Consider the following 22,288-nt stretch of genomic DNA (forward strand, 5'->3'; position numbering starts at 1 on the left):
GTAACATTTTAGATTAGTTAACATTATTGTAAAAACTAGCACCTATCAAAACTTCAGCAGCTGCATGCTGTTAAAGTTTTTGAGGCATCTTCAAGGGCAGGCTTGTTGCAGTGCATTGCAGTAATGCAATCAATAGAGGTGTTTTACTCATGAGTAAGCCTATTGTGCTCAGTAAGACTTAGGATGTAAATGATTCTTACCAGAAACAAACACCTCTGCCTCTACATCCAACAGGCAGGTACAGTTGATACATCAACCAAAGCTGGGCAAAGGCACTTGGTGTTAATACACAGTGCAAAGATGTTATGTTCAAAGTATAGTTAGATCATGCAGCTTTGCTAGTATGGAGTGTTTTAATTCTGATGCTTCAGGGAAGTTGGAGGGCAAAGCAGGTGTAGAGCCTAGAGGTTAGCATTGGCATTGGGAGTAAACTGGGAAAACCTAGGTTGCTACTACTGCCTAAGGCTAGGAAGTCTAGTCAGAAGGAGGTTGCTTTGGCAGAGCTTCCCCTTCAGGCTAAAAAAAAGCTGCAAAATCTGGGGAGGCCCCATAGAAGCAAACAATAATGAAATGTGATGATTTGAGTGGTGTCACACACCTGTTCTTACCCAAGTGAACTGAGACCAGACAAGTAAAACAGTTAACATATTGAAAGAAACATCCAGACAGGGGAGGGAACCAATATAAAGGATAAAAACAAGATGATGAGCTTACTGAAAAGGAGGGGTGGCAAAGGTTGACCCAGAAATTAAAAGGCAAGCTGAAATGTAACAAATTTCTTGGCTTGAGTACACTCACACATGTAGCATGTAAGTAGGTGAGCCTTTTGTGAAGCAGTAACTGCTTCCAATGAGTGACCTGGCCAACCCAGTAAGAGGGTGTGTACTTTACTTACACAGCCCATGGGTATTAATCCTCCTTTACTTGTGGGATTGGATATTTTGGGATTACCTGAGTTCTTGAATTTTCCCCTCTTGAAATCTTTTGGGTTTCATGATTCAGTGAACTGGCTCCAAGACAAGTGGTTTGTTTACTTGACAAGGAGCAAGATGAAGATGTTTAACTGAAGGGCAATACCCCAGGAAGATGACTGCATCAGAATAACTGAGCAGCCTTTTTAGGATGCTGATACACCACAGAAGCTTTTGGAGGTTTCAAAGAGTCTAGAAAAAGAAGAAATGGTTAAAAAAAGAGTGAAAAAACAGGAATTTTTGCCACATAGCTTGCAAAAGGAATCCCAGCTCCACAGAGTGAAATAGGTAGCTGTTGAAATTTCTGTTTGAGGCCCCTGTACTGTGGGTGAATTGGATCTGGTGAACACTTTGGGGGAAATTGTTTTTAGCACAGTGGGATATAGACAGGCATAGTGCAAGTGTTGGCTAATGGGTACAGCAGGCATTTGGCGTGAGCAGTGTAGTCCTGGTTGTGGTACAGTGCTGGGAGACCCACCTACTGTTGCCCCTGAGAACAAATCTCTGGGCATGGAAGTGGCTGCTGAGTCCAGTGCAGAATGGAACATCAACAGGAACAAGTTCATTAGAAGTTACACAGGTTTGCACATCCATTGACTTGAGACTGCATTCCATTCTGTAATTCCATTGATTACAGCTAAACTGATGACCAAACTAAACATGACAGATTAAGGAATGAGACTTTGTAAAGCTTTTGCAAAGTTTTATAGGAGTGCCCAACTTGGATTGGAATCATGGTGTGAAGCAGGGCTACCCAAACCCCAGCCCTGGGGCCACCTGTGGCCCTCGAGGCTTCTCAATGCGGCCCTCAGGGAGCCCCAAGTCTCCAGTGAGCCTCTGGCCCTCCGGAGATTTGTTGGAGCCCACACTGGCCTGATGCAACTGCTCTCAGCTTGAGGGAGACTGTTTGACCTCTCACATGAGTGAGCTGTGGGATGAGGGCTCCAACACTGCTTGTTTCATGTCTGTGATACAGTAGCGGCAGCAAAGGAAAGGCCAGTCTTGCTTTGTGCAAGGCCTTTTATAGGCCTTGAGCTATTGCAAGACCTTCATTCATTCATATAAGTTCATCTTTAATATATTCATTTATGTAAAGTTATGTAAATTTATTCAAATTTGAAATATAAATTCTTTTTCCCCCTTGGCCCCCCTGACACAGTGTCTGAAAGACACTGTGGCCCTCCTGCCAAAAACTTTGGACACCCCTGGTGTGGAGGAAGAGTGTTTCACTCCTCTCTCTCTGCTGTAAGAACATAAGAACAGCCCCACTGGATCAGGCCATAGGCCCATCTAGTCCAGCTTCCTGTATCTCACAGCGGCCCACCAAATGCCCCAGGGAGCACACCAGATAACAAGAGACCTTATCCTGGTGCCCTCCCTTGCTGTATTCCTAAGTGAAAACACTGTGCCCTTTGTCTGAGTCAAAGGGCACATTTGATAGACAATATCCCCTCAAACATTTATTCCTCTATACCTGGGGTCGGCAACCTGCCATTCTGGAGCCACAAGCGGCTCTTTCAGCCTTCTGCTGCAGCTCCGTGAGGGGCCAACCTGTCCCGGGGGGAGGGGCTCGTCCCTCCCAGTCAGAGCGCAGCTCCCACACCTCCTGCGGCTGCGACCCATAGGAGAGGGCGTGAACGGCTGGAGCAGCTCCTGCCCAAAGAGCCTGCACCGCCGCCGAGGGCGAGCCCCCCCGCTGCCGCTGCGCATTCCCTCCCGCCCCGAGCCGCAGCGCCAGCCACCTGCCCGTGTAGGGGAGGGCGTGTAAATGAATGGGGTTTGAACACCCTGATGACCCCCCTTCCCACAAGCAGCGCTGACCCCATGGAGCCAAGGCAAAAGCAAGCAACTGAGTGCAGCTGTTCTGTCCTCCTCCCAAGCTTAGAGCACAATCCTGTGCATGTCTCCTCAGAAGTAAGTCCCATTGTGCTTGCTCCCAGGAAAGTGTGCACAGGATTACAGCCTTCAAGCACCCCACTTAGCATTCCCCCATCGCTCACTCACCCTCTCACTGCCCCATTTCCTTCACTTGGAAACTTGAAAGGGGTTTGGAGACCCCTGCACCAGATGGTATTCTGTATATGTTTGTATACTGTATGTGTAACATACTGTATATGTAGCACCAAAGCATATTTCATGGTTGGGAAGTAATCACTGTTAGTATGCCTTTTATTTTATGCAGTTTTGAACTCTTAGCTTGTTTGTTCAGGAGCACTTTTGTGAACAGTGTTAAGTAGTACTAAGTGGTCTTGTTCAGAGGTAGTATTGTGTGTAAAGGCATTTACAAAAGTACAGAAGTAAATGACTGTAAAGAATGATAGTATCCTTCACAAGCAGTTCACCTGTGCACAATCTAAAACTGTTGTTCTCCAACTGTGGGTCTGGACCTGATTTTTAGTGGGACCTATAAGAGGGGAGTGTATTATATAACTGGGACCTATAAGAGGGGAGCACAAACTATATATGCAGTGTTACCTTCATTTTAGATGTCAAAAGGGTTTTGTGGCTCCCGAGTTTTTCTTTTTTCTGGAAAACGGGTCCAAATGGCTCTTTGAGTGTTTAAGGTTGTGACCCCTGCTCTATACTTACACAACTTCTTGCAGGGCAATTAGTAGCTATCTTGCAAATTGCAGGATATCAACCCTTTACAGGGTAATTAGCAGCAACAGTATCTGATTTCTGAATAGCCATGGGGCTTGAGGCAATTAGTTATCTGATCTCTTCATCATCCTTTGGAGAGCCATCAAAAATCAGGTTGCAACCCACCATGTGGGAACCACTGACATTAGGTAAAAGCAGGTTAGGGTTATTGTTGGTTGCACTTCTGAGATTGGGAAAAGTGGCTGTTCTGTATATGATGGGGGAAGGGTGAATATTAAGCCAAGTTTTACAACTACATATGACAATTTTTTGTGTGTACAGAGTGCCCTCCACATATCCGTGGATCCTGTATCTGTGGTTTCAGTTAACTACAGATGTGGGGATCCCTCTGTACCCCCATGCGCCCTTTGGAAGTGAGGTGAGCTGTCTTCTGATCCCCACAGAGTCTGCATGTGTCCCGCTGCGGCCTCTGCAGGGCTCAGAATGGCCATTTTGGCCAAAAAGCCACTTCTGGTTTTTTCATAATACTAGAAGTGATGTTCTTATACCTTTAAAAGGCTTTAGGAGGGACTGGGAAGCCACAGAGGATGGGTGGTTTTCCCAGTATCTGTAACAGAACCCCCCCCCCCCAAACCTGTGGGTACTGTACATTGTGACTAGTAAGTGTGCATAGCAGGAAGCACTTGTATGATGTACTTTTCTGATATTTTTTGTACGTTTTTCAAAGCATGAAACCAATCACACAGGTGTTAACACAAACCTTCCTCCTGCACTTGGGTATAGGTGTATAGTAGCCCCCCTGTATCGGCAGACTCAGTTTTCATGGCTTTAGTTATCAGAGGTTCTCAAATTCCCCCATTGCACTCATGACGCACCTCTTTTCGTTTGCAAACACTTTGTTTGCAGAGCAATTCTAACTGAGTGGACAGCAGAGGAAGTAGACAGACAGAATGTTTCCTGTTAGCATCCTTGCTTCTTGTTAACGTTCCCAGTCACCTCCTCTAGCAGTCCTCTTGTGGCTATGACTCTGGCATACTCACTAGACTCGTTTCCAAAAAAGTTTCCTCTGCTTTCCACTTCCTGTTAGCATCGCGGTCACAACTAATCTCTTTGAAGCTTTGCCAAGTACCACCACAAAATACCTTGCGGTGCCACAATATGTACAAGGTTTGCTACTATCCACTGTTTGTCCTATCAGTGGCAACAGTAGGAATGCAGACCTTGCACAGACCTTGCCCTAGGGCGATTTTGCCAATTTGTCCTATTTGAGCTGATTTGGCACTTGGCTTGGGTAGCCAACAGAACACCCACAGCCACGAGCTTGCTCTGTAGCTTGTGGTCTGACATGATGCTGAGGAGAGCAGAGCATTGCTGCTGTGTGGTCCTTCTGCCCACTCCTAAATCTTGGGGGCCCACAAAAATGTCCTGCATCAGGCCCCACAGTTCCTATGACCCTGCAGATACGGAGGGGGGGCAGTATATAACTGCAGGCATATGTGAAGTGACTTTTGACAATAACAATGCATATATACAGTTGTGTGTCACCTATTGACAGGGATGTGGACTGGCAGCCCCATCATCAAGCCCCATATGGAAACCAAAAGTCGCATCTTTTCAGCTGTTTCAGCCATTCTTAGCCTTGCAGAGGCAGGGCGCAGACATGTGCTGCCTCTGCAGGGCTCAGAAAATCCCCTGGAGGTGACGGGAGCAGAGCTCACCTCTGCTTCGGAGGCTTGTGGGGGGAGATGGACAGGTACCAGTGGTGGCGTCAATGCGTTTGTTCATCTGTGGTATAAAGTCACCACCTGGCACCTTGGTGCCATCTGATTTGAGATGTGGGAGCAGGCTGAATGAAGATCCATCTTGCTGGTCCTGTGTTTCTCAATTTGCTGTATCCAAGATCTGGATAGCAAGATGTTTTGTAGAGAAGCCATGTACATGAGCAAGCTGAGCAATATTACTTGAAGCTTTATAAGATTACTTGAATATTACAAAACCTTCAGCCTTATGCACACTTATTTAGAAACATGATCAAATAAGATGAAACTTACTTCTGAGTATGCATAAGATTAGGTTATAACAAGCATCCTGAATTTTCTAAAATCAGGGTGGTGGTTACTTTGCAAAATTGTGTTTCTCCATGAGATGGAAAGTGAGTGTTGATGTTGTTCCGTTAATTTATAAACATTAAAGTTAGACTGAAGCACTGCAGAGCTCAGTATAATGCCATTCATATGGGCAGGCTTCAACAGTGTTTGTCACCATGGGGTGTTCTCATATAGCCTTTATGTGAAGAAACCCAGACTACTTTCCAACTTTGGACTTGGAACAGATTGACCTACCCATCTCCAAGAGAAGGATGACTGGGGTTTATGTTGATACAGGTTGAGTCTCATTATTCCCCTGAGTTCCTTTCCCAGAACTCACATGAATGGCAAAAAAGCACTATAGCAAGTCAATTTAAAAAACAAAGTGCCTTTGCTCAGGTAATTTAAAAACAGCCTTGCTGACCTTTGTGATGTTAAGATAGAGAGATAGAGTCATTAAGACCACAATTCAACAATCAGCCTCTCTCCAGACTCTTAGAAAGGATTATCTTTTTTTCAAGTGTTCAGGGGAAGGGAGGGGGGTCACTTGGAGAGAGAATGATTGATGGATTGTCAGCTGGCTGCCCTCACTATTGTAAAGGACTGTTTTCCTTTAATTTAAAGGGCACTTCTCATCATGTTGAGATAAAAATCTCTACAACAGTAAGAAAAGCATTTTAAAGGGGTACATTTTTCCCCTTCTACAGGGATCAGCACATTCCTTTTCATTTGCAGTGGCCATTCCTGTTGAGTTAAATCCATGTATAAAAATCTGTGTATACAAGGTTGGACCTGTGTTGTGATCCAAGGCACTGCAAGCCCTGGAAGTGCAATGACCAAACAACTTCCGTTCTCTTGAGGAAGCCAAGGGGCTTTCTAGCTGGGCTGTGCACTCATCTAGAATTAATCTGGATTGCCCTATGAGCAGGGAGCCCTGGCTGTCCCTGCCCAAGCTGGAGGGCTGCTTACTTGGAAATAAGTCCCATTGAACACAGTTGGACTTCAGAGTAAACATGCATAGGAGAGGGATAGGACCTTGCCTTCTGCACATCTTGACTTGGCTGGTAAGACCAGCCAGAATTTGTAGGCACCCGCTTGTGGGTTAAGCAGATGATCCTTCCACAGCAGTGCAAATTTGCTGGTTCTAATGAAAAGCAGTAGACAGAGTGTTGGCAAAGATGAGAGAGAACTGGATTCAAATCCTTGCTGAAGCTCACTGTCCAACTTAGCCCAGGTCAAGTTACAGACTTGCAGAGTTAGGGGTGTGTGTCAAGGCCAGGAAGCACATTCAAACTGATATCCTATCCCCTTCTTGGTCTCAATCACCTTCAGGGTCCACTCAGACTTGTGGCAGCAAAATCACAAGAGGAGGTCTTGAGCAGACTCATCAGGGCTGTGGAGGTTTACTCCCAAGCAAGGGAAGAAAAGTTCCTTTACCTAGAAGAGACCTCCAGGACTGTAGGATGCAAGGCAGTCTCTGGTGGCACACCTGCATCAACTGGAGGGGTGTGTGGTTTGGGATAGGATTGGGCTGTTAGAAAAAAGCATCAAACACATTTTTAAGAGAATGTAATTTTGGAAATATTAAAGTGGAGGGGTGTGTTCTTTTTGTCTTCTGCTACACAATAAAAATCAGGTAGAAGACAGAACATACATTGAACAACTTGAGTTGAACTGCTGAAAGAAAATGTTTATTAAACATTGCTTGAGAGACACCTATTCTCTATTGGCTCCCTACTGCTTTTTGGGCTGAATTTGAGACACAGCAGATGATTCAATGAGAATACAAGATGGCATCATGAATTCTGGCAGCTGTGATAACTTGCTAGTTCTTGGCCTCCAGTGAAAAGCTGTAATACAAGTATAGTATAGAAACTATTATGCTATATGATAATTGATCCTGGTGTTGTCTTCGTGGTTCAGTTTTATGACGTTATGTTTGCATTAAATTCATATGTCATTTTTAAACCAGACAAGCTTATTGCAGGTGAAACCTTTTTGTTTTTGTTTAAGGGGTTGTATCTTAAGAGGAGAACAAGCACAAGCGCATTCACCTGAGCCAGCATTCCTCAGTGTTTGTCCCCTGCTGTACTACTTTGCATGATATCCATATATTGAAAGTAACTGGCAACGGTGTCGTCATCAGTTACTTCCAGATTGGGAGGCCCAACATGACAGAAACCAAAAGAGGCTCAGGGCAGATGGGAAAGCATTTTTGAGCAAGCAAAAAGCATACAAAACCTTCTACTGCTACTTGTCACATTGCATTGCTGGTCTCTCTGCCTGTTGGTAGGGATCTGGGGGGCCTGTAAGTACTACCTGACACCATCTCAAGTACTATTGGTAGTACAAGTACCACTAGTTGAGAAACACTGATGTAAGCAATCTTGCCTGCCGTTTTCCCCCAAGCATAGCTCTCTGAGGCCCACCAGCCCTCAAACCTGCTTCTGGGCTTCAGGAATGGCTTAGGATGCAATGCAGGTGGCTGTAGTGGGAGACTGTGACTGGTGGATCATATTTACTAAACCACTGTTGCAGAATTGTTTGCCATTGTAAAATCTGAGTACCGTAATTCTAACTGGAATGAAAGCTGAGTATTCTGTTGTAGTTGTCTTCTGTTGCTTTTACATTGGAAGCAAATATAAGAGCACAGCAATGAATGGTAAGACTAGGTCAGTGAATGACCAGTCAACCAGAAGGAAAACGTATGTGAGAGCTGCTTGTGCAGTTTTGTTTTTCTTTTGCTCACGACTCCCATTGTTAAGGTAGGGCAGCCTTGGGAGATGGAGCAAAGGCAGAACCTGTCATTTGTAAAACACTGCATCATTCCAAATCATGGTTCATGGAAATGGTGGTTTGAAAACCAGTTTCAAACGGTGATTGGGGTGAAAAATTTGGCAAAATGGGAAATTTTTTTCCATTGCTAAACGTGTGTGTGTGTGTGTGTGTGTATAAACACTGCTCTGGGAATTTTTTTGTTGAAATGTAATATATAAATACTGATAATAACTCTTTTCAGATTATTATACCAGGTAGCAAACCTCTCTGCAATTGATTATTTTTTTAATATGGTGTGGGGGATGAAATTAAAAACAGATGTAATTCAAGCCAAAAATCTGACTGAATCAAAGCTGATTCAGCTTTGAATCAAATACTTATTCCATCCTGAATTGCTGTAAGTAGTTTTAGTTTTACTTAAGACTAGTGCTTTATTTTTTGTTAAACTGGGGAAACTGGACATGTTTGTATAAAATTTGTTGCCCTTTAGTGCTTTGAATTTCTTTGAGATTGTCATAATGCCTGTATGGAAAATGTTCAAGCAGTTCTGAATCAAATTTGCTTCAGTCTACTGGAAGTACTGCAAGTGTTTCTATAGATCAGTGATTTTCAACCTTTTCCATCTCATAGCACGCTGACGAGGCATTAAAATGGTCAAGGCACACCACCAGGTTTTTGATAATTGATAATTTGATAATTGACACCATGCTTCCAGTGGGGACTCACATGTCCCATTGGCCCTGTTAATAAATGACCTTCCCACAAATAACTGTGGCACACCTGTGGACCACTTGCGGCACACCAGTGTGCCACTGCAAAGTGGTTGAAAATGGCTGCTATAGATGGTGAAACTGAAAGTGCCCCAGTGCTTTGTGAGGGGGGGGATTTAAGTCGATGTATGGACAACTGTGGAACATTAGGCATTGCTCTGTGGCTGTGCTAAAATCAGTATTTCAACAGTTTTCAGTGGCTACATGATTTCCTTACAATTTAAACAACTATAGAAAGTGCATGCTATTATCTTTAAACTTATGTTATCTTACAAATATTCCAATAAAAATTTCCACGCCGGGTTTTGAACTTGTTTGAATATTATTAATAACAGTATTTGTACACCATTTTTCAACACAAATGTTCACAGAGCAGTTTACAGGCAAAGTCAAATAATTAAATAGCTCTCTATCCCAAAAGGGTTCACAATCTAAAAAGATGCAGAGGAACAGCAGCAAACAGCTACTAGAAAAGACATTGTGCTAGGGTAAAAAGGGATAGTTACTTTCCCCAAATATAAGAGGAATCCCACTTGAAAAAGTGTCTCTTGCACAGAATATACCATTAAAACTCTGTTAAGTGTGTGGTGTTGGTTCTTGTAATAAAATATTTCAGTTCAAATACTTGTGCAATTAGAGAAATATTTTTTATATTTATATAGCACATAAAATTTAGATGGGTTACTTATTTTAGTTCTGCTTACTAAATAGATAAGTCATAAACATACCAATTCAGATTATAGTCTATTCAAGACTGATTTTCAAACTCTGAGGGAATTTGAGGACCACAGTAAGTCCTTGCAGGGGAGGAAAGGGAGGCAGCGGGGGTGGGGGAGGAGGCAATGACGCAATCCCCAGTATCGCATTGCTAAGGTGGGCTGCAGGGACTGAGATGTATTCGCCAGTCCCTACAGCAGCCTGTTGGGGGTGCGGGGAGCCCTGTGCAAGCATGTGCAGGGTTCCCCAGCCTTCTGTAAGTGAAAGTGGAACGATTGTGCTCCACTTCCGGTTTTGCAGAAGTGGAGTGTGATTGCTCCACTCTCACTTTTGGAATGTTGGGGAGCCCTTAAGGGGGCAGAGGCCAGGGCTGTCAGGCTGGGGCGTCACAGCGCCCTAGTTTGAGTAGCTCTAATTTAGGGCATTGGAAAATTTTCAAGACAACTTGCATCACTAGCTTAAAATCATGGTTTTGTTACCCAATTGCAAGCTGTGGTTTGTCAATTTAGATGTAATGACAAACTGCAGTTATGTTTTGGAGTCCATGGTTTGGTCTGAATTGCATTTCTGTGCTTGCAGTACATCCTTAGGAGAGAGTACAACCTCTGGTGACGAAGATTTGTGCGTTTTTTCTCTGTCTATATTCATATTCAGTAAAATAATACAGAGTTAGAATTTCTGGAGGGAGGAAAATGCATTTTAAAGTATTGAGCTTGAAAAGAAAAGTGTGTGTGTGTGTGTGTGTGTGTGTGTGAGAGAGAGAGATCATATAAAACCTAACATATATGCTAAAAGCTGTTTTTTAAATTTTTTGTGTGTACAGCCACTTTGTTTTTAATTTGCTGCCTACGTAAGTTACTGTCTTTGCTTATTAATTTAATGAAGCTTCTGTGAACTTGGCTGATAAATTCCGATGTGGATAAATTTTGAAATGGATGACTGTATTGAAACAGTTGTAGAATTGTTTGTGTCTTCTCATTTATTTACAAGATTGTGTAAGCAAGCTCTTATGGCTGCTTGTCAAATGTCCTGTCTGATATCACTTTTTGGGATGCTCAGTGAGTACATTGCTGATGTTAAGAGGATTGCAAGAGAGCAAATGGCAGGATATACTGTCCCCAATATAAAAATTGTATAAGTCTGCTCTTCTGTGGTTTTCTCTGCCATCTAGATTCATGCCACCCATTAATTTTTCTGTGCTGGTTTTCCCCCCTCCTTACCTCTTAGTTCTTTCTCTTCCTTTGTTTTTCCTTTCTCTTCCTTTCCTTTACAAAGTTCTTTGTAATTTTTAGTGGTTTTTCAATCATAGCCTTTAGTCTGCTCTCCTATTATTTCACGTCTTGCCTTCTTCCCCCACTCATAAACTAATAACAGGCTTGCTAGTGCACAACAATTGAAAATAATGTGCCTTCCTTCATTAGTCATACTAACGGTCTTTCCGGTGTGTGAGGGTTTCCTAATATTGCGTTCTGACTCATATTATATTCATATTTGGCCTGTTTTTGCTTTATTGAGATCACTAGGAGTACCTCTGTATATAAGAAGAAATGTTTAACCCCTGCAAGTAGAATTCTAGGGTTCAGCCTTCCCAATATTACTATTAAGATACAGTTTTTAAATATACAGGTGGAACGTTTTTATTCGTGGGGGTTTCATTCCCTGAACTTCTGCCACTGGGAAAAAACGCATTGTGCCAAATCAGCCAGAGACATGATTTTACACAAATTGCATAGAATTACACAAATTGCTTATAGTTAAGTGAATAGTGCTACAGCCTGACACTTCGGGATGGAAGAAAAGTAAGGCAGGGGTTCTCAGTCGCCTCCCCCCTCACCATGACCTGCTCCCGTTGCCAGCTGTCCCTGCTTGTTTCACAGGCAGGATGCTGAGCTTTTAAGAGTCTACTCCTGTGCATTCTACTTAGAAGTAAGTCCCATTGTAGTCAATGGGACTTACTTCCAGGAAAGTGTGGGGAGGATTGCAACCTTAGAGCCAGTCCTATGCCTGCCTACTCAGAAGTAAGTCCCATTCTAGTCAATGGGGCTTACTCCCAGGAAAGTGTGGATTGGATTGTAGCCTAAATCTCATGCTTTGGATTGCAGGGAAGACTTGCTGGGCTGTTTTGCTTGTGTAGGTTGGAGCAAGGAGAGCTTGCAGCATCTCAGTCTGAAGGAGGAGGGAATTCAGCAGAGTGCCTGGTTTTCCTTCTCATTTTCGACTCTGAGAATGGCAAACCAAACAAGCTGGAGGAAAACGCTCTGCTCAGTGGGTTTTTTAAAGCAATCCCCCCCTGTTACTACCGTGAGTGTGTGTGTGAGAGAGACAGCACTCTTCTTTGCTGCACCCGTTCTGGCTACAGAGGAATCTTCTGCACTTGCCTCTTTGATGGCTCTGGGGCTCCAAGGAGACTTACTGTTCCTGCGCAAGGTGCGCAATCTTCCAGAGCCTCTTCCATGGCTCCAGGGCTACTTCTGTGCCTGTGCAAGGCACAGCTTTTTTTTGCAATGTTTTGAGTTGCCTTCAAATAGAGGAAGACACCAGCATGGGGCAAAGGTGGCAAAGGTGTGTGCAACTTTGAATTCCCCCCATTAGCGTTGAGTCAAATCTGCAGATAAAAAATCCTTGTATAAATAGGTTGCACCATATAGTTTGTAAACAAAAATGTTCACAATGGTTACAGAGAGAATCAAATAAATAAATTGTTCCCTGTCACAAAAGGGTTCATGGTCTAAAAAAAATACAGAAGAAACACCAGTAACAGCCACTAGAAAAAAACACTGTGCCGAGAATGAAGAGGGATAGTTACTCTCTCTCTGCAAAACTGATAAAATAGGGACAGGAGTGACCAGTGGCTCCTGCTCCAGGACAAAAGCCCTGCAAGGCTGCCTAAATGGCCGTTTCTGGTCTAAACAGCCATTCTGAAATCAGCAGAGGCTGTGGGTGGACATGCATGGCTTCTGCAGGGCTCAGAAGACCCTCCGAAGGTGAAGGGAGCACATCTCCCCTTGACTGTGGGTGGAGGTGTCCCTGGTATCTGCAGATTCACATCTGGGGGGGGGGGGCTTTCCAGCAGCCCCCACAGACTCTGGGGATGCCTTATGGTTCCCAGGAATTGAGCAGCAGAATCTCTGCCACCTCTGTAACTTTAATGGTTGCAAAGGAGAACTGTAATCCTTCAGCTATCCAGTTAGTTTTCCTGGCTAAGTGTCCAATCGGGAGGCTTATCAGGAGACATGGACAGCAGGCAGCAACAGTGGGCTCCCTCCCCCCTCCTCATGCTCTTTAGCAGTTCCACATTGCTCTGGCTCCTTACACTATGTAAGAGGCAGAACATGTAGGAATTCTAAAATGTTACTAAGACAAAAAGGCAAGAGCTGCTGCCACAATTCTCCTACCATCTTCAAGTAAGTGTTTCCTTGGGTCCTGGCATACAGGATAGTTGTCAGGAGCAGTAGTGTGGCTGGGAGTAGTGTGGGCTTTGCATGCACATAGGTCCCTAACACATGTTCCACATGGCCCAGGTGTGGAACTATGCCTGGGAAGCATCATTTTTTCATGGTAGAGGGATGTGTGTGACATTCTACCTGCACTGCTGACTCTCCTGTTTGGTGTAACCAGTTGTGTAAATGAGTCAATTAATGCTCAAGTCTGCTGCAGATGCATGCAGTAAGTGGAGAGGGGGAGAAATAGGGCAGGGAAGGAGTGGATCTGGTGACAGTTGTGCATGCTGGATGTTATCCCCTTAAAAACCTCTCTGCCCCTTTTTTCTCCTTGAGCAGACACCACCAAAATGGGTAGTATGTGTTCAATGAGACTCATAGGTAAGTAAATTTTTTTACTTACCTTCTATTAGCCTTCAGGTCATTGTCTTCCACAGCATGAAGTGCGTGCTGGTATGACTGTATGCTTATACTGCTAAGGATAACCTAATTTACAGCAATGTGGTATGTTTTAATAAATAGCATTTAAAATAGAAAGTTCTAATTCCTATTCCATGATATGAAAAACCAGGTTTTAATCTGGTAGCAACTGTTCTAGTTAATACCAGTCTAGCTTTTTTTTGTTTGGAGTAATGTCTTATTGTGTACAATTGGATACAAGCAGTATCAAACTTTACCACTCACAAAGTAGGAATGTGGCCTGGGTAAATGTCTGACATTGTGATCTAAAGATATTTTAGAATATCCTTACTTAAGGCATTTAAGAAATAATGCAAACCAAGTTCTATGCAAAATTAAATCTTCCAGTGTTAATGTTTTGACTGCTTTTTTTAAATACAGCATTATAACAGTGGAATTCTTCAGATGAATGGATTTCAAAAGTAGCTCTCTCCTTTTAACCAAAAAGAGTGTTAACCACATCAAAATGAAGCAAGTGCCAGAGATTCTTGGAAGTCCTACAGGAAAAATGCAGAACTGTGAAGTGAGTCGTGAATGTTCTGTCTACCTGGGCAAAGCACATCTTTCTGCCACACTACAGCAGGATGTCATGCCGAAGTACAACGGCCATGATGCTCTTCCATTTATCCCAGCAGACAAGCTGAAAGATCTCACTTCTCGTGTGTTTAATGGAGAATCTGGAACACAAGACACCAAGCTGCGTTTTGAGTCACAGGACATAAAAGAAGCTGGAACACCACCTAACACTACTCCTGCCAAGAATGGCTCTCCAGAGATTAAACTGAAAATTACTAAAACTTACATGAATGGAAAGCCTCTATTTGAGTCTTCAATTTGTGGTGACAATGGAATAGATGTGAATCCAGCAGAGGAAAATGAGCAAAAGCCAGCAATTAAGGAGAGGAGAAATAGAAAAAGAAGTATCAAATATGACTCTCTACTTGAACAGGGTTTCGCTGAGGCAGAATTAGGGTCAAATACATCCAGCCCTTCTGATGATCAGGTATTGAATTAATTTACTAATCCTGTTAAGTAAGGTGATCATAACTCACTTCGTGTCATGTCATTAATATTTTTAAAGATTTTCTTTCAAATTGATGGTCCCCTCAGATGGTAGCTGAGACCTAACAATTTTCGGTTTCCACCTTCTTTCCCAGCAGTTTGATTTTTCTGCCTTTCTGCTATCATATAAGCTCTTTCCCTTTGCTACCGCTCCTTTTCTTTTCTTTGAAATAAAAACTAAGCACGTGCAGGCAGCAGCCAGTAGTGTTGTTCCATGTTTCACAGTGTTGATATCCATAATCTCCAGGTGCGCACTTACATAGGATGCACACAACAGTCCTATCTTAAATAGTACTGAGTTTTGGGATTCTGTAAGTGGGTTTTCCTTTATTTCTTCTGGAAGGAAGGAAGGCATAATCCCTATGGATGACTGGACTAAAGTTGGTAGGGAGGAAGCACAAGGCTTTCTTTCTCGTCCCCATTCTTGGAACAATTAAGTTCAAGGCAGTTAAACAGGCAGTTGAGTGCTAGTTTCGGTTTGAGAGCTGTAAGAACAGAGCGGTAAGAACAAGTTACAGACTGAGGGAATATACCGCACATACTCACTTATAGTACATGAAATTTTTTGCCAAGTAATCAAGCTCCAATTATAACTTCCCCTTATCTCAATCAGAGATAAGGTCAATCAGAGGGCAGAGCCTTTCAACTCTGAAAAGTTTTGTTTCTCCTCAGCTCAGGCAGGCACCTTAGTTGCTATAGTAATTTTCCTGGGACATGCCAGCCAAAGTTAACCTTTTATTCTCCTTCCTTCTGCTGCAGCCTGGTTCTGCTTTGCAAATGCTTGCAAAGCAGGTCTGTTTTTTGAAACACTTCCCAGGCTACAATTCAGTGCACCATTACTTAAGAATAACACCCATGGAAAGCAGTAGGTCTACTTCTGAGTAAAAGGGTTGCAAATATCTCTGCTGTGAATTGAATTGCACACTCCACATAACCACAAAATGCAAATTGAATTTCCATAAATTGTACCCTTCATATTAGCAAAATGTTTGTAATTAATAATACAAGCCCTCGTCTCCATATGAAAGCCCAGACCTCATGTATTCATCACATATTTTCTCTTTTCATCTGTTTGAAGAACAGAATACTCTGCCTTTGCACTGTTTTGCAGCAGAAGTGTGCTGAGAAATTCTGGGTGATTGATCACCTTCCATATTATGTTTCAGCTTTTTTACTGTGCTAGTTTTCAATCACTGGTTCATACATGAATTGATGACCAAAAACTAACTATTGGTGGGGCTTTCAGAGTCAGCTAGCTACCTCCCTTCCTGCCTTGCTGGTCCTTGCAAGGCATTCTGGAGCACAGCCTGCCTTTTTCTGCCATTATTCCATTCTTTTTCAAGTACCCCTAAAGGTCCTGTTGAGTGTCCCTGGGAGTACATGAATACCAGGTTGGGAACCACTGTTTTACCGGTATGTTGTTTACAGTGCATTTACTCTGATAGTGTTTACAAAAAGGTGGTGAAGACCAGAATTTAAAAAAAAAAATTAAAATGTATCTTATGATCTTTTACTATGTTTTTAATAAAGTAGAGACTACAGTTTTTAGGTAATAATTGGTGGTAGGTTATTTTTCAGGATCTGGGCTTGGGTAAAATCAGACAAAACTATACTCAGACACCCCCCCCCCCAAGTTTAACCCCAGACTTAACTGAGGGTCATAGAAAATTCCATGATTGTTGTCTCAACCTGCCCTCGACTTATCAGTGGGATCGACTTATAGGTTAGTATCTGCGATGATTCTAGCTGGTGTCTGAGGGGAGAGGACATATTTTAGAATGATCACCTGTGTAAAAAACTCTTGGCACATGTAGTAAAACTAGTGCACCAGGAAGAGATTTTCACTACTTTTCTTCTTGATGTGCTAGTTTATTACATGGTAGGAAGTATTGTTTTTGAGTGAGGTATGGAACTTTTAAAATATGACCCTATTCTGCCTACGTTCAGGTACATCCCATAATTTACCATCTTGTTCTGTACAGTTTAGAATGGTTCCAAGCCCCTTGTTGTATGTTACTGCTTGGGAAGGGGCAGGTACTTCCCAGCTTCTGTAAGTGCCTCTTCATTACTAGAACAGCACTAATTCTCTCTCCCGTGGTTGTCTGGGATGGTTGTTTCTGGTAAGGAGAGAGAACTTTGATACCTGGCCACTTGCGTAACCCTTCTGAGAGGGCCAGCTATCCTGTAATATTGTACTGTACTTGGCCTTTCTATCTTCTGTGTTGACCTGCCTTGCGTTGGTAGAAATAAGTGTTAACCTACAAATGACAGTTGAGGGCCCCAGGTGACCAAAATCTTCTCAGCAGCCTAATCAAAAAGGGCAAGGGAGTTATTGGCCTCTCACTGCTTAGGAGCATTGTGAGCTGCCTTGAAACCATTTTTGAGATAAGAAAGGATAAAAATCTTCAATACTAAAGAATTAGAAGAGGTTTTACTGTGGCCTTGTGATTTTGTGATTCTTGATTCTAATAATGCATTCTGCTGTTCTGATTTAGCAGACTACTGAAACATTAACCCAAAAGATCAAGAGAATGCACATCCTGTTTGAAATCTGTGCTGCTAGTTTAATCCCACTTGCAGTGAGCTGTATTAAATTTCTTTTCAGGGTCTTTCCTTCATGTATCTTTAGATACAGATGTTGCTACTATGGTGACTTAATTACAGATTTAGTTCTCTAAAAACAGAAGCAGTTAAACTGAGAGCCATCTGCTGTAAAGCAACAAAAATGTATTGTGTTTACCTGTTACAGTTTGTAGCAAAATACATATTTTATTAATAAATGAAAGGTAGTTTCTTAGATTGCTACACTTAGGAAGGCCACCATCAGTGTCTCAAATTCAGCCCAAGAAGCAGTAGGAAGTCAATAGAGAATAGGTGTCTTTCAAGCATTGTTTAATAAATGTTTTCTTTCAGTATAAACTCAAGCTGTTCAATGTGTGTTCTGTCTTCTACCTGATTTTTATTGTGTAGCAGAAGACAAAAAGAACACACCCCTCCACTTTAACAAAGATTTCCAAAATTACATTCTCTTAAAAATGTGTTTGATGCTTTTTTCTAACAGCCCAATCCTACCCCAAACTGCACCCCTCTCTAGCTGATGAAGGTGTGCCACCAGAGGTTCTCCTTCTGAATTTATTTGGGGGAAATTTGTGAACTGTGGGTAAGGCGAGGATGCCTGTATTTAGTTTTGTACTGGATAAAGAACTTTAGGCCAAATAGAGCCTGCAAACTCATGTTTGACACCCCTGCTCTAATCCGCAACCCAGTAAGGTTAGTTCAGGGAATGAGAGCAGAGCCTCTCCTCTTGGAGGGAGCCTTTTGGATCATATGACCTTGCCTGCTGCCAAGAGGAGGTAGTACCCACAAGCAAAGACAGTCACCCTGGGACCACTAGAGAAGTATGTTCTCTCCTGCAGTCATGAGCTTCCCAGGGGCAGCTGGTGGGTATCTCTGGGAAATACGATGTTAGACTAGTTGGGTATCTTCTTTTCTTATGGGGCTTTTCTCATGTTCTTATGTAACTTCACCTGGTACAAAATGGCAGCTGCTGAAGTGCTGATTGGTGCAAGAAGATTTGATCCAGTCTCACCATTGTTGTTGTTATTTGCTTGGATTACCAGTTTGTTTCTGGTTATGATTCAAGGGGGTGGTTATTACCATAAAGCCGTACACCATTGATTCTCACGCTGGTAGGTCACAACCCACCAGAAGAGGGCCCTTCACCCTTAATGGGAGAGGCTCAGGAATGTCTGCCGCAATGGCACAGCAGTGATCAAGGGGCTTGTAAACATACCTGGAGGTTAGTGCTGACCATCTGGATTGTGTGTGTGTGTGTGTGGGGGGGGCTCTCGGTGCACTCTGCAGCTATTCCTGCTGCTCCAAACTACTCTGTGGTTATTGTGACCCATTTTCGGTTTTGCAGTTGCAACCTAAAAGTGGGTTGCAGTAATTGAAGAGAGCAGTTTGGAGTGGTGGGGAGGCCCACAGAGGCTGCACCCTTCAGGTGGACGGTGAAACAGAATCTGCACAGCTTCTAAAAAAAAAACCAAGTGTATTTACAAGGACAACTTTGGTAGCACTATTTCTCTCGATTTAGTTCAGCAGTGCAGTTCTGAACACAGTCTTGTCTACCAGTTCCCCACAAAAGAATGGTTAGGAGTTGGCCCTTATTCATTATTCCAGGGTTTCTCAAACTGGGTTGTGACCCACTTGATGGGTCATGACCTGATTGTGGGTGGGCCGCAAAGTTGCAACTGAGAAGCTGATAACAGTTGAGTAAAATGCAGTGAACCCTATGGAAAGTGAAACTGAGAATACTGTGAGTTTACTCGTGAGTAGGTGAGCATTGCATTGGTCCATTGTGAAGGGCAGGCAAAGAGGAATCAAACGCCACCAGAATGGTCCTAATTCAATGTATGCAGCCCTGCAAAAAACACCTTAGAAGGAAGTCCCTCCGTCCAAATTGACAAATGTTTTGAGCCCTATGGAAAGCAAAACTAATCCGCATGTTTGTTTACTCATGAGTAAGCAAACATGCCTTGGCTTGTGTGGAAGGTCAGGTGAAGGGAAGTGCAAGGCTACCAGAATGATCCTGATCCTGTGCGCATGGAGCTCAACAAGTGCTCCAGAAGGTAGCCCCCTACCATAGCACAGAAAAAGAAGCTTGAACTGGTAAGACTTTTTCTTCTTTTTTAGTCTTGTAAAGCTAGGTGGGTCCTGATGGTATGCAATTTTTAAAAAGCGGGTTCTGGTGCTAATGGATTTGGAACCACTGCTTGATTGGAAAAGGTTGTTGTCTTTTACAGATTCCTCCCCTCCTCCCACCCCACAGTGAAGTATCATTTCCTCTCCTCATCATTCTTGGTTTTTAATGCTGTTTAGAGGGAAACTGGGAAAGCTGAATCTCTCTCCAGCCCAAACAGAAAACACGCTGGATGTAAAATTGATTTTGTCAATCACACTAAACAGGCTTAAATATAAGAACTTAAATTGAACTGTGCATTGGATAGGGCTGAAAATCTTACAGTGTTCTTTTGGGGGGGGGGGAAGTAGCGGCTGCCTGTTTTTGCAGGCAGCTACAGAGAGAATTCACTTGGTAGAGCAGGGCTGGCTTCCCCATCTCATTTCTCCTTATTTGTTTTACCTTAATTATTTCTAATTCATTTTAATTTATTTATTGTATAGCTTGCCTATTTAGGAAAAATGGCACAATTTCAGTGCTTGCTGCATTCTCAGGAAAATTTCCTGCTTGATGATGTCACTTCTGGCCATGACATCACTTCTAGGTTAATGACATCACTTCTAGTGGGTCTGGGACAGATTGTCATTCTAAATAGTGGGTCTCAGTGCTAAAAGTTTGAGAACCACTGCAGTATGGGCTGCTTAATTCCTCCCCCTTTCAGTTAGCCTTTCATTTCCCTTTGGGAGGGAAGTTCAGAACCAAACCGTTCTTCTTGGTGTGTGTGTGTGTGTTTTGTTTTGTTTTTTACTTTCAAACATGAGGGTTTTGAAGGGAAATTGGTATTTTGAATTCTGACTTCTCATAGAAAAAAAATGCTCGTGACAAGCAGTGTAAAAATGTCATTTAATTGAAATGAAGCTTTGCCATGGAAGCACTGCATACCCTCTTGCGTACTCAAGCATTCTGTTGTGGAATCAGATGAGGAGTACAAAGACTCTTATTCCTTGGCAAGTGAAGTTGAAATTTTTTGACGTTGAGCTAATTCAGACCTCTGATGAACCAGCCGTCATTGCCCATGTATAAAACAATATATATGACCACACACAAAGAACAAGCTATAGGCCAGCAAACATGTTTACTCTGCAAATTTGCCTTACATCGTAAGGGCTAGAAATCTGTTTTATGCACTCACCTCAAATATGTGTACCTATAGCTTTCTGTTGCACATGTGCACAGGGAGAAATGCATACTTTCTGCCACATAGCATGTGAAGTGTCTCTGAGACTCTGGATTCAGTATTCTATACCCAATACCAAATTCCCTTTGTGTTATATTTTTGTGAAACCTTGGTGTTATATAGCCCTTACGAATACATTTGAACACAGTTTCCTAAGACGTGTTTTGTTCCCATTTTTCTCCAACCTTCTCACTGTCCCTGCCTTATGTATTGAAAAGGTGTTAAATGAGTGAAGTGAATGGAAAGGGCAACATTTGAAAGATTTTTCTAAGATGTGTTTCAGAATGTCTACAGGTATATTACTTTCCACCACCTGATTGCTCAGGTGCAGACAAATGTACTAATGTGCATCTTTTTGCATGCTGAGATAACAGGGCATTGTATATTGAAATTGCTTTCCATTCATAATGCTGTAAGATCTTTAAATGTACAAAGTATGTACATTTGTCAGCTTTTATGTATCCATGTGTTTGGGTTCACCCACCCCTCTCCTAATGGTAATCCATAACTCATTGGTAGAACACAAGCTTTGAATGCAGCAGGTTCTAGATTCATTCCCCATCACCTGTAGTTTGAAGATCTCATGTAAGGGATGTGAGATAACTCCTTCCAGTCAGAATCAACAGTACTAGGCTAGATTGACCAGTGAAATAAGGCAACTTCATATGCTGACATATCTTAAAACATATGTTAAAACATCATATGTTATATTAAAAACACTTATAATCAGCACATTTTTTTTTATTTTTTCTTTGTAACCCGCTTTGTGAACTTTTTATTGAAAAGCAGTATATAAATATTTTTAATTATACTTGCTGATCACATTTCCACAAATTACAGAAGCAATAAATGCCTAAGGCCTCTAAATTTTGCAAATTGATATCAGCTTTGTTTTATAGCAGCAGTGGGCTTAGCTGCTGTTACTGTCTGATAAGGTGGAAAAAATATGGTGTCTTCTTTCAATATCTTGGTTAACGCTTGGTTTTTGCCATCCTCTTATCTGTAACCAATGTGGGAATATTCATAATAGCAAGGCTCTACTGATGCTCAGCTCACCGAGCTGTGACCCTGCAGCCCCAACCTTGTTCTGTAGGCTAAATACAGGTTGTCCCTCATCATCCACTGGCGTTCCGTTCCAGAACCCCTGGTGGATTAAAAAATCTGTGAACAAAAAGTGTAAAAATAGTTTTAAAGACCCACTTCCAGGTTTCTTGCCCATCCGTTACTCCTACTGGAATAAGGTCATGCCTCGACATCCACAGGGGTTTGATTCTGGGACTCCCTGCTAATACCTTAAAATGTGTTAAATAAAAGCAGTTTAAAATTATAAAGTGCGTCCCTTTACAATTGTGGTTTAAAAATAGTTTTTCTTACCATTGTAGAGGGGCAGTCAGCAATTAGAAATGCAAAGGACCTCCTGACTTTGGCTCAGCTGATGAATGGAATGATTGCTTGCATGACTGTCTCTGTACAACAGTAAGAAAA

General features: G+C 42.5%; 1 protein-coding gene across 1 annotated transcript in view; it reads left to right on the forward strand.

Annotated features, from left to right (window-relative positions):
- The first annotated feature begins 13,225 nt into the window (after positions 1 to 13,225).
- NSD2 (nuclear receptor binding SET domain protein 2) overlaps positions 13,226 to 22,288 on the forward strand; it is a 69,131-nt gene continuing 60,068 nt past the window's right edge. The window contains exons 1-2 of the mRNA XM_066622415.1: positions 13,226 to 13,328; positions 14,205 to 14,826. Coding sequence (XP_066478512.1) covers positions 14,233 to 14,826 — 594 coding nt within the window. The 5' untranslated portion in view covers positions 13,226 to 13,328; positions 14,205 to 14,232. The remainder of the gene's footprint in view (positions 13,329 to 14,204; positions 14,827 to 22,288) is intronic.

Source organism: Tiliqua scincoides, chromosome 3 (genome assembly GCF_035046505.1).
Source record: "Tiliqua scincoides isolate rTilSci1 chromosome 3, rTilSci1.hap2, whole genome shotgun sequence".
NCBI classification, from domain to species: Eukaryota; Metazoa; Chordata; class Lepidosauria; order Squamata; family Scincidae; genus Tiliqua; species Tiliqua scincoides.